The 13349-nt window shown below is 33.1% G+C and overlaps 1 protein-coding gene across 16 annotated transcripts in view; it reads right to left on the bottom strand.

Annotated features, from left to right (window-relative positions):
* Nucleotides 1–382: 382 nt before the first annotated feature.
* The window catches only part of LOC137249585 (dipeptidase 1), a 704181-nt gene continuing 691214 nt past the window's right edge, over nucleotides 383–13349 (bottom strand). For all 16 annotated transcript variants that reach the window (XM_067781335.1, XM_067781306.1, XM_067781279.1 and 13 more), the window contains one exon: nucleotides 383–11996. In XM_067781335.1, coding sequence (XP_067637436.1) covers nucleotides 11889–11996 — 108 coding nt within the window. In that variant the 3' untranslated portion in view covers nucleotides 383–11888. The remainder of the gene's footprint in view (nucleotides 11997–13349) is intronic.

Raw genomic sequence — 13349 nt, 5'->3', positions numbered from 1 at the left:
TACTGATTAAATATTATATATTGATTAATTTAATAAAACAGAAATTAATATTTATTCAAATTAAAATAGCAGAAAATTAATTGTAAATATTTTCCAGCAGAGTAGTAATAATGCAAAATCAATCAAACAAATACCAAAAGAAATACGCTCATAATAAAAAATAATAAATCATAACTTTGCGATAATTTACAATTATTTTAGTTATTTCTTTGTTTCCTATTTGAATCAAAATCAATCAGTCAATCATAAATAATCAATTGATTTCATTAATCATGCATTTTAAACTATAAACCTTATTAGCAAATAATTATGCATTTAAAGTGAATTAACTATTATTATCAATTAAAGTCAATACAGTCAGTCATAAATAATCAATTCAATTCATAAATAATGATTCATAATTAATGCATTTTAAAAAGTTTATTTTATAAGCAACAAATCATGCTTCTAATATTGATTAACGAAAACTAGAAGGTTTCTTAAATTTCTAATTCTTTGACTTAATTAATAATCAACACCAAGGATCAATTGAATAATTTTCCGTTTAATTACGTTAGTTTTAATTGACGGTCAATAAAGACCTCACTCAGGATCAAAATGTCCTAAGCGTTACCAGTATTTGTTTGACGACCATAGAAAAAACCCCGGATTAAATACAAGGACTTATGTTATAAAATAACTCCTTCCTCTGGCTTACGTGTTTCCTCGAGATCTAACAACTCTGCTACCCCTACTAGCTGGAGACTTGACCTTGCAAGCGCAGGCCACGAACACTGAACGTGCTCAACCGCTTCTTCCTGCAGTCCACGCTTCCTACATCTACTGTTACTGATGAGGTCTAATATATAAACATGTGACGCGAGACACCAGTGTACAGTTAAACCCGTAATAAGCCTACAGTCCTCTTTCTAAAGCTGTTAGACCTGCATATGATCATCGACTTCTTTTAATTTCACCTCATCTGTTCGGGATGTTTACATTGAAAGCTTCGAGGAATATACTATTTTCAGCTGGCTCATCCGATTTTTCATTTCCGTCTACTACCATATTCGCGGAGACCCAAAATAAATGTATATTTTTCCCTATTAAAATTTTTTGTAAGGGTTGCTTACACCTCGACACACCTTTCGATGTTGTGCTATCCAGACTTCATGCCTTTATTGCTTCTTGGCTGTCAAGTTTAGCTTTTTTCCTTCATAGTTTCTACTGCGTTGCTCACAGATATTACTCCCGTCTCGTTGGATGATCGTAGAACCAATTCTATTTCAAATTTCAAGCAGACACTTTCATTTCCAACGCATTTTGTTCATCTTTATAATATACTGCTGTATGTGCTATATACAGCAGATACCCAAATTATTCCATTAATAATAAAATTCCTTCAAAAAAATTATTTTCACAATTTGTTAGTCAAAAAGAAATTATTATTATTATATTATGGTCACTCCATAATAGCTTCCTATCCAGAACTATTGAGTCGTATAAGTCCGGGTCAAAAGAATTTCTTAGGTGAAAGTTTATAGAATGACAGCGATCTCCACAGCTTTTTCATGGTGCAAGACACATCTCCTTTTATTTTTCAGATCTTTTTCAAAAAATTCGAGCAAAAAGATTTAATCCAGACTTTAATTTTATAAGTCCGAAAATAAATTTAAATCCTGACTTTTATTTTGAAGAGAGATAAAAGTCCGGCTCTATAACTATGGAACGGCTCATCTACATGAATATTTTTTTATACATACTCCTTTTTGTTCCAACAGAAAGCGGTGTATCAATTTTCAATGAAATATCTCTTTTCCGTCTACTATGGCAAAGTATAAGTATAGTACTAGTAATACGATAAAAACAAATTCTAGTATTATTTATACAAATTTTGAAGTACAATTGCAGGTTTCAAATCCAGATATTTAATAGACCCGATTATTAAAAAGAAATTGTTTCATTTGGATGAGCCATTCCATAGTTATAGGGCCGGGCTTTTATTCCACCTTAAAAATTAAAAGTTCCGATTTAACTTTTATTTTCGGACTTATAAAATAAAAGTCCAGATTAAATTTTTTGCTCGAATTTTTTGAAAAAGATCTGAAAAATAAAAGGAGATGTGTGTTGCACCATGAAAAAGCTGTGGAGATCGCTGTCATCCTATAAACTTTCACCTAAGAAATTCTTTTGACCCGGACTTATACGACTCAATAGTTCTGGATAGGAAGCTATTATGGAGTGACCATATAGTGGAGCGAAGCAAGAAGGCAGCAGCAGCGCTGTTCACCTGCAAGAGGGTAATTGGCACCTCCTGGGGATTCTCCCCCAAGGTGACATACTGGATTTATACAGCCATTGTGCGCCCGATTCTTCTTTATGGTGCCTAGGCCTGATGGCCTGCACTAGCTAAAACTACCTATCTTAAGACGCTTCAAAAGGTGCAACGGAGTTCGGAGCTCTGCATCACCGGGGCTCTCGGCTCCACTCCATCTGAAGCACTCAACACAATGCTATACCTTCCACCTCTTGACCTGGTGGCGATGACCGCCATATCGCCGCTCTACGCATAAGGGAGCTAGTGGACACGCAACAATCCTGGGCACGAGCGCCCCAGTTCCAATACCGGTGCGCACTGACTACTGCACGCCAAAAAACGTCTTCGTTAAAAATTATAGTATATATATACCATCGCGACAGGACTGGAATACCAGACAACATACGGTACCGGGTGCCATGAACATATTCACGGATGGTTCTAAGCTTGACGGGAAGGTGGGAGCAGGTCTCTTTTCGCCGGATCTGGGTCTAGAGGTTTCTTTTCGCCTACCAGATTACTGTAGTGTTTACCAAGCGGAAATGCTGGCGATACACAGGGCTGTGAACCATCTAGGGTCTATGCCTAAGGATGGTAAACGGGTGTTTATTTTCTCAGACAGCCAGGCCGCCTTAAAGGCCTGGACTCATTCGTCGACAACGCAAAGTCGGTCACTGAATGCCGCAGATCTCTTAACGAAATGGCTCAGCACTTCAGTATCAGCCTTATATGGGTACCTGCGCACTGGGATATCGAAGGCAATTGCAGAGCAGACGAGCTGGCCAGAAGAGACACCACCGACGATATCCTTCCGGGAAATGATTCGGTAGGCATACCCAAGGCCACTTTCAGGCTTCGTGTGAACACAAGCATTATAAGAATCGCAAATGGACTATGGTCAGCCATATCATCGTGTGAGACATCCAGGCAAACCTGGTTCTCATATGACAAGGGGCGCACAGAAGCGTTTCTGATTTTAAACAAATCAGTTCTATCGTACCTGATAAGGGTTCTAACAGGGCATTGCTTAATAGGCACGCATGGTGCTAGAATGGGGGTAACGACCTTCGACTATTGTTGCAACTGCAGATGTACAGAAGAGGAAGAGAGCGTCCAGCACCTTCTCTGTCACTGTCCAGCGCTTATAGGCGTAGGATGGCTATCCTTGGTAAAGCTTTTCTACATGACCTCGCTGAGGTCTCTTGCTATGAAGTAAAGGCTCTGGCAAAATTTATAATTTCCACGAGCTGGTTTGACCCGCTTTAGGCAGGGTAGGGGTCCTCTTTTGAGACCGTATAGGGTATTACAATGGGCCCATTGGTGGCCTAAGTAGTGAGCTGTTACCATAGTATTCAGCTCAGCCCTTGCAACCTAACCTAACCATATACGACTCAAAAAAACTACTATTAAAATGGATCCCTGGTTTAAAGGATATATCCGCTTCTCAATACTGTACTTGCAAACTTGTAATAGAATTTTAAAGCGTTTGACATATTTAAGCGAAAGACATATGTAAGCAAAAATAGTTTTTTTCACCAGCAGTCGTTCTCTTTACAAAAAGCATCAGTAATAAGTTGAGTTTGAGTCCGGTCAGTAGGAGAATATAAATCTGCTTTACATGTATATTGAGAACGTATATATAATGAACCGTATTAAAATGAAAAAAATCACCACAAATACTGCAACATGAAGGGTTTTTAGAAACATGTTCCGAAAAAGATCCCGGAGTAACTTTGAACATCTATCATAATATTTGTTCATCACTTGGCCCAAATTTTTTTATATTTGTTTTGATCGGTTTAAGTTTTTTTCGGCCGATGAATAGACTTCCTTGTTGAAAGCGCAGTACTGTGAAAACGCATAGGAGGATATGAAAGGATTACTTTCCTATAATAGCTTCTCAATTTATGTCTGATACCAAAACCCGATACTCTTGTCGCACGTAGACAACTTCAGTTCTAGAGCTGCATTGAAGTGTCGTGCCAATTTAAATAAGCAAAGTATTTAGCAAACATTTTATTCTGATAATTTTTTTGCATTATATTTGGAACATTCATTCATTTGGAACAGCGTTAGTCAAATTTAGGTTTTTTGATATTGTCTAATAAAGTAGTAGTTAGTATATAAAATTGCTGCAGCACAAAAAATAAAAAATTATAAAAATGAATTTATTTACTGTTTTGAAGAATACCAACTTTGCGTCTGGCATATTTGCATATGGTAGTTAAAACTATTTATGATGCCACTTTGTTCAGCGATCTGTGAGAAATGAAAAATGACTTTGTCTGAAATGTATGTATATGTTCATTTGAATTTTTTAAAGTCAAAGCTAGTTAATTATATTCTAACAAAAATGAAATATATTCAAACGTAGTCAAAATGCACTCAATTTAAATAAAAACTGTTTCTTTCATATGGAGCGTGTGGCGTTCTAATATACACATATATGCATACAAATATCTACATAATTACATAGAAAAATTATGAATTTTTCCAACATATTAATTTATCCATAGTATTTTATAGGATATGTAGTAGCTTTATACCATAATTTGTTAGATTTCATGTTTTATTATAATTTAAAAAACTTTCAGATTCATGACTTCGTGGTTATTTGCGTGCCTGTATGCTGGGTGTATGTACATTTGTTAAAGGTTTTTTTTTTGTGTTCTATGTGAACTATTAGTGAACATCATTTATAATAGACATAAGTATTCAACATCAGCTTATTTAGTAATATTTAGTTAAGTATTAAAGTACATACATTTCGTTAAAATTATCCTGTAATTCATTTGTATACATACATACATGTAAGCACATATGTACATAGTGTAAGTACAGCAGCGAACAGAAAAACAACTGCGCGATTTTTTTTTTTCGCAATTGAAGTTCTTTTGTTTTTATTTTCAATATTTTAAGAAAAAATTCAATATATTTTTTACCTGGCACTAGGTGAATCCATCTTAAAAACGTTTTCAAAAACATTTCGAAAATTGGAGTAAATCTCTAACTTCTTATTTGGATTTCTCAAATGGTATTTTAGATTTTCCTCCATACAAAATTTGGAATTTTTTTTAAATGGAAGAAAATTTGAAACAACCTACAGAAACAAACTGTTTTGAGAAACCTACTTCTATATTTTAGAATTTAATAGATTGGACTACAAAGTTGCAAACACAAAAAATTCGGAGATCACTAAATAAAAAGTCCAAAATTTTCATAAAATTTTCTCGAATCGTCGAATTTTTTTTTTTTTCAAAAACGGTTTTCAGATTGTTTTGCATATTTTCAGTTATAAAATTTATAAAGGATTTTTCTTAAAAAAGAAAGTTTCTGATTGACTATATATTATTTAAAAATCCATTGTTATTTTTCCGATCGCTACCGTATGTGTAGTTGTGGGCGCGCGATATTATTTAGTATCTATTTGCCTACAAAATATATCATCTTTACACATTTATTGAGCCTTAGTTAAAGTAAGATTAAATCAAGCTTTAAACGAGCCAAACATTGTTTTGATATAAACAGCAATTTATTTCTGTACTAATACTCTAAATTTATGTGATCTTGATTTGAACTTTTTTTGATAGATTTTTAGTCTAAGAAGTAAAAAATTTGCTAGAAGAGATTTTCTAAGTAATTACGAGATTTGTCTGAAAATAATCCCGAAATACATGAATTGGGCCCAAGAGAGCTCAAAATGTTACCAAAATAAGCCAGCAAAAGTACCGAAACGATTATTCTGAAAACAATCAGTAAATGTTTTATAAATAGATCCCAAAATAGATTCAACGGGACTCCTGAAATTATCTTGAAATTATGCAGAAATTTTAATGGAATTATATTGAAAACAATGACGAAATATTTCATAAGTTTTTCGAAAATGTGCTTCTACTGCTTTCGAAATTATTTCAAAATTATACACAACGCGATCTCAAAATAAGCTTAAAACAACCAAAAAAAGTCGTAACCGTTCGTAGGTAGATCGGATATAAAAACCTGGTCACAAAATTATTCCAAAATAGACCGAAACGTTCTAGAAAATAATACCTTAATGAACAAAACAAACTTCGAAACTATGTCGAAATCTGGATTACGCACTAAACTCGAAATTCTTCCTGAAACTATCTTAAAATAGTACTGACATTATACCGAAATTTTAGGAATATGGTCGTTAAATAATTTTTAAAGTCTTGAAATAACTTCGTAACAACGCCGAAATTACGCCATAAACAATGCTGAAATAAGGCGCAGATAGTCCCGAAATGATCCTGAAACAGGCTTCGAAATAAACCACGAAATTATTCCAAGATTGCCAAATAAAAATTCAGAGATTGCCCATTAAAGGTTTAGAGATTGGCTTAAAAATTTTCTTTAACTAAAACTGCCTCCGTACTTACCAGAATAATTAACATACTTAGTTTGTAAATAACATCAGGCATATCCTAGCGTTCATTCATTCAACAACCCAACAACCTTTGTCTTTCCTATTTACTCGTGCTTCCTCACTCTCTATATTTCCCACACCCCCAAACATTTGTCATTCTCCGCCTTCTTATTCTAGCACTCTCCGGGCATCTCTTAAACCTCTTCTTTTTACTCCTCTTGCAAATTAATCAAAGTGCATTGTCCTAGTGTACCATTAAACTTTATATACATTTACGTATAGATGGAGGCAAGAATCGGCGCTTGGTAAGTACTAGGTGACCTTTTATTATTCCAAAAATTATATCATAATTAGTACCGATAATCGTTTTTATATACTCTGTTTATAGCTCTGTTTCTTTATATTTTAATTAAAATAAAAAATATGTTTAATATCTTTAAGATAGACGAAAATTTAAATGAAATTTCATATCAAATAAAGATTTTATTGCAGTTTAGCTGACGGATACGACTATGTGCCATTGTTTTGTGTGTTTGTAATACTTAACGTTACGCTGTACATATTACAGTTTAAACAATTATAATTTTTTATTAAAAAATTTCGTAATAAATTTATCACTTTTGATTTGTATGGATAGGTTCGACTGTTAATCGATTTTCTTTTTTTTTTTCTTTTTTTATACCTTTCATGAACATGAATTGGTATATTAACTTTGGTCCGATGTTTGTAACGTTGAGAAATATAGAAGATAGACTCACCTCACTGAGTTGATATAGCCATGTCCGTCTGTCCGTCCGGCCGTCTGTCTGTTTGAACGCAAACTAATCCCTCAAATTTTGAGTTATCTCAATGAAATTTGGCAGAAGGATGTATATTTGTATTATATTAGACATTTGTCGGATCCGGTGGGATCGGACCACTAAAACATATATTTCCCATACAACCGTACTCGTTCAGATAAAACGATTTTGGTCATTCGTGTCGCAATTTATAAAGTATAAACGTGAAACTCGGTGATAAATATTCTAATATTTCATAGAAGATATCCTGAAAAAATCACTTTAATCGGAGCTATATATATTTATATCCCATACAACCGATCGTTCAGATAGAAAGATTTTTGGTCATTTCTCCCTTAATTTAGAAAGTATTAAGGGTAAACTCGGTGATATATATTTTAATATATCATAGAAGATTTTCAGAAAAAAATCACTTTGATCGGAGCTATATATAGTATATATCCCATACAACCGATCGTTCAGATAGAAAATTTTTTTGCAATTTCTCCCTTAATTTCCAATATGAACACGTTAAATTTGGTGATATTTATTCTAATATATCATAGAAGATTTCATGAAAAAATCATTTCAATCGGAGCTATATATAATATATATCCCATACAACCGATCGTTCAGATAAGGGGGTTTTTTGCAATTTTTATACTCAGCTGAGCAGAGCTTACAGAGTATATTAACTTTGTTCGCATAACGGTAATCCGTAACGGCATAAACTAATCGAGATAGATATAGACTTCTATATATCAAAATGATCTGGATGAAAAAAGAAATTCATTTAGCCATGTCCGTCCGTCCGTCTGTAAACCCGATAACTTGTGTAAATTTTGAGGTATCGTGATGAAATTTGGTAGGTAGGTTCCTGGATGCTTATTTCAGATCGCTGTTTAAAATGGACTAAATCGGACTACAACCACGCCCACTTTTTTGATATCGAAAATTTCGAAAAACCGAAAAAGTGCGATAATTCATTACCAAAGACGGATAAAGCGATGAAACTTGGTAGGTGCGTTAACCTTATGACTCAAAACAGAAAATTAGAAAAACTTTGAACAATGGGCGTGGCACCCCCCACTTTTAAAAGAAGGTAATTTAAAAGTTTTGCAAGCTGTAATTTGGCAGTCGTTGAAGCTATCATGATGAAATTTGGTAGGCACGTTACTCTTATTACTCTATGTGCGCTGAATAAAAATTAGCAAAATCGGATGCCGAACACGTCCACTTTAAAAAAAAAAATTTTTTTTAAGCCAAATTTTAACAAAAAATTTAATATATTTATAGTATAAAAGTAAATTATGTCAACATTCGACTCCAGTAATGATATGGTGCAACAAAATACATAGATAAAAGAAAATTTCAAAATGGGCGTAACTCCGCCCTTTTTCATTTAATTCGTCTAGAATAATTTTATCGCCACAATTCGAACAAAAATTCACCAATCCTTGTGAAATTTGGTAGGAACATAGATTCAATGACGATAACTGTTCTGTGTGAAAATGGGCAAAATCGGTTGAAGCCACGCCCAGTTTTTATACACAGTCGTCCGTCTGTCCTTCCGCATGGCGGTTAACACGATAACTTGAGCAAAAATCGACATATCTTTACTGAACTTAGTTCACGTACTTATCTGAACTCACCTTATATTGGTTTAAAAAATGGCCGAATTCCGATTATGACCACGTCCACTTTTTCGATATCGAAAATTACGAAAAATGAAAAAAATGCCATAATTATATACCAAATACGAAAAAAGGGATGAAACATGGTAATTGGATTGGTTTATTGACGCAAAATATAACTTTAGAAAAAAATTTTAAAATGGGTGTGATACCTACCATATTAAGTAGAAGAAAATGAAAAAGTTCTGCAGGGCGAAATCAAAAGCCCCTGGAATCTTGGCATGAACACTGTTTGTGGTTTTACATATATAAATAAATTAGCATTACCCGACAGAAGATGTTCTTGGTCACCGTGGTCCACATTTTGGTCGATATCTCGAAAATGCCTTCACATATATAACTAAGGGCTACTCCTTTTTAAAATCCTCATTAATACTTTTAATTTGATACCCATATCGTACTAACATATTCTAGAGTCACCCCTGGTCCACCCTTATTGCGATATCTCTAAAAGGCGTCCACCTATAGAACTAAGGCCCCCTACGTTTTAAATAATCATTAACACCTTTCATTTGATACACATGTCATACAAACACATTCCCGGGTTACCCTAGGTTCATTTTGCTAAATGGTGATTTTCCCTTATTTTGTCTCCAAAGCTCTCAGCTGAGCCTTCCTTACTTCTTTATTTTATATTTATGTTAAACAGCGCTTAGGTATGTACATCTGTTCAATATATATTTCTTATCTTATACATCCGATTATTTGGATATTACAAACGGGATAAGATTATTGTTGAGCCCCATTCATGAAAGGTATGAGGTCTTCGGCACAGCCGAAGACAGTCCCGTCCTTACTTGTTTTTTTTTTTTTTTTGCTTTTATTTATGCATTTACATGCATGTTTTTTTTTTTTTTTGTTTTTGTTTTTTTGTAATTTCAGCTTTCAAATTTATTTAAAAGCTAATTGCTCATTAATGCCAATCACTCAATAATATACATCACCGTGGTGTGATGGTAGCGTGCTCCGCCTACCACACCGTATGCCCTGGGTTCACACCCCGAGCAAAGCAACATCAAAATTTTAGAAATAAGGTTTTTCAATTAGAAGAAAGTTTTTCTAAGCGGGGTCGCCCCTCGGCAGTGTTTGGCAAGCGCTCCGGGTGTATTTCTGCCATTAAAAGTCCACAGTGAAAACTCATCTGCCTTCGACAATTACCTAAGCGGTTTCAACTGAAAGCGCTTAGCCAACTCAACTCGATTAATTTTTATTGTTGCTTTCCATACAATTCGGTAAGCTAGCTAGTGTTTTAATTGTACTAGTTAGCAACGAAATACAGCTAATAATAATTTTTTTTCGCGATAAATATCCGGGGAGATAGAATGTGGTGTGTTAATGGGAGCATTAATTGGTCATCCTACACGTTTTAGGCCGACTCCGTGTGCATCTGATAAGGCAGATAACAACCACAAAATCAATTTGATATTAGTCCAAAACAGGTAACAGTTTTAAGTACTCCGAACACTGGTAGCGAAACATGAGGGAAATGTATTAAATCGAAAAATTTCAAAAGCGCTACGTTATCTAACTTTTTTTTCAAATTCGATTACAAATACAACAATTCCGGAATGCGGGATATTTGCTCATTCGATTGTGGTTCTGTACCCACGTGGCTACGAGTTTTATATACCCCAGCGTATCACACCATTTCTTAAATATAAGAGAATTGTAAGAAAAATGACGCAAAAATTCATCAATATTAGAGTACCTGTGAATGCTCTGTTGATATGAGAGAGATTTCTGCGGCACTGAAGTCACAAGAACAGATTAGTGAGCACTTGATATTAAGAGTTCTTGATAATAACAGTTGTTGGCTTTTGAATTTACTACTGAAATCAGTTCGTTTAACAGAAATTGTTTGCAAATCTGATAAATCTACAGAATATTGTTGACTTAAGACCAGCATATTCTCTGCGGTTGAAAAATTCTGAACAAATTTGCTGTCTTGACATAAAGCTCTTTTGAATTAACTATAATGTGATCAATTTTACCGAATGTCTGTTAAATCAGAAACAGCAAACGCGATATGCCGATTCTACAAGCATTATTTTTTTTCGGTGTGCATATTTAAGCTCTAAATATACAAGTCAGTATATATGTGTACACGGTGATGTATTACAAATCACTTATGATTTATTAAACCAACTATTTTTTACAGTTTTCATTAGAAATTTTTTATATTTACCTATGCTTAACTGCAATTTTATATATACATATATATGCATTTATTTTTTATATACATACATGCAAATATTAAAATATGAACGTGTACCGTGTTTAGCTTAATATTTAGATAAATTTTGAAAAAATATGCTTGTTTTTTTGTGGTTGTTGTTGTTTATACATATACTTACATGCTTAATACATATTTAATTCATATATTTTGTGCTCAACAAAGTATTTTTGTTCTTTTTCATCTATTCATCGTTCAAAAATGTGTTTCAATATGTTTGCTAAACTATTCCAAATATGTATGTGGGTTTACAAATTGTAGTGTATAACGTTCGTTATACAATTTGATTTGTTTTTTTTTTTTCTTTTTTTTTTTTGTTCGTTTATTTGTAGGTTTTTGTGTGCGCAGCGAGAAAATAAGAACGAATTTATAAAATTCGTCCATTCCAAATTGTATTTATGTTTTAACTAAATTATTCATTAGCTATTTTCTGTTTTTGTATGGTTCTGGCTTATCTCTCTCCTTCATTTAGTTACCTCACACCCATTTAGGAAGGTAATCACGTTCGTGGTCCTTGATAACGACAATACGATCTTCCCATAATATCCTCGGGTGGTATGGGCTGATCTACAGGTGGAACTTTTTTGTGCTCCATTCGATCGCGTACCTTCAGGAAAATAGAAAATAAAAAAAACCGAAACAAATTTATGATTATGGCAGACATTTTTAGTACAATTTTTATTTCTAATTCGAATTTATTTTAAGTATCGTAATCTGTTTGTTTTTTTTTTTTTAATTTTTCAAATATCAAGAAGTGTATACGACCGCTGATACAGAATGACTGGTTTATGATTTCATAGTAGTTATATATGCAATATCTATAGGTACATATTTACATATATATTTATGATATGGTTGATTTTCTGCAATTTTTTTATACTTTTTGCATTTGTTTACATAAGTTTAATATTAAGCGTACTTAATTTTTATTTGAATACCTCAATTTTAGGAATTTTCATTTACAAAACTATTAGCTCCTCACTTTTAAGCACGGGGCGCAGTGTGCTTAACACAAATACAGAAATGAACAAAGAAACAATAGTGATATTTTTTGGAAATTTCGTCAATTTTTCTCTTTTCTTTATATTTTGGGTATTTAAAAAAAAACGTTCTATGATTTTTATAATTTAAACTGGGAAAACTTACTTAAAAATTTTACCAAAGTTTCAAACTTTTTATTTGGATTTTGTTATGCGCATTGATTTTTGACAATTTTTTTCCGAAGTTTGTTTTAGATTTTCTTCTAAATAAAAAAATGTTTCACATTTTCTATGGAATAAAATTTAAAACACACTTTGAAATTTTTTTTTTTCAAAATCAATGCGAACATGAAGAGACCTTAACTTGCACTTTATTAAATTAAAATTGATTGTTCTACAGATGGCCTACACAAAAAAATTCAGAGAACTTCAAATAAAAAGTTCGAAATTTTCGTAAAATTTTTTTGGAATTTGGTGATTATTTCGAAAACGCTTTTAAAATTGTTCTGCCTAGTTTCAGTTACAAAATCCATAGAGCTTTTACTTTAAATTTCGTAAATAAAAAACGGAGAATTGATTAGACGAAATTTTAAAAAAATTGCGATTGCTTATTTCCTGTTGGCTACTGTACGTACTTATATAGTTCCAATATAAGTGACAAAAAATATATTCAATTAACTTTTACAACTGCAAGTAATACTTAAGTGTTGTTAGGAGTATATATTCAGTAATCGAATGCATTGGCTAGTTTGAACAGTTGTCGCATATGGTTATGAATGCTGCCACTCCTATCGAATCATAGGTCTCGTTAACTTTTCACGCACCCCATGTGCTAGCATGAAAGCTTACAAAAATATTGACTGCCTTTCTTCGATATTTTTTCCAATTTCATGTTTGGTCTCGACTTTCCATTATTGTATTTGATCCAGAACCCTTGGTAGGAAAACGAAACAACAGCAAAAGCGTATATTTTTTTATTA

This window comes from Eurosta solidaginis, chromosome 1 (assembly GCF_040869045.1).
Source record: "Eurosta solidaginis isolate ZX-2024a chromosome 1, ASM4086904v1, whole genome shotgun sequence".
In the NCBI taxonomy this organism is placed as follows: Eukaryota; Metazoa; Arthropoda; class Insecta; order Diptera; family Tephritidae; genus Eurosta; species Eurosta solidaginis.
This window is presented reverse-complemented; position numbering and strand designations above follow the sequence as displayed.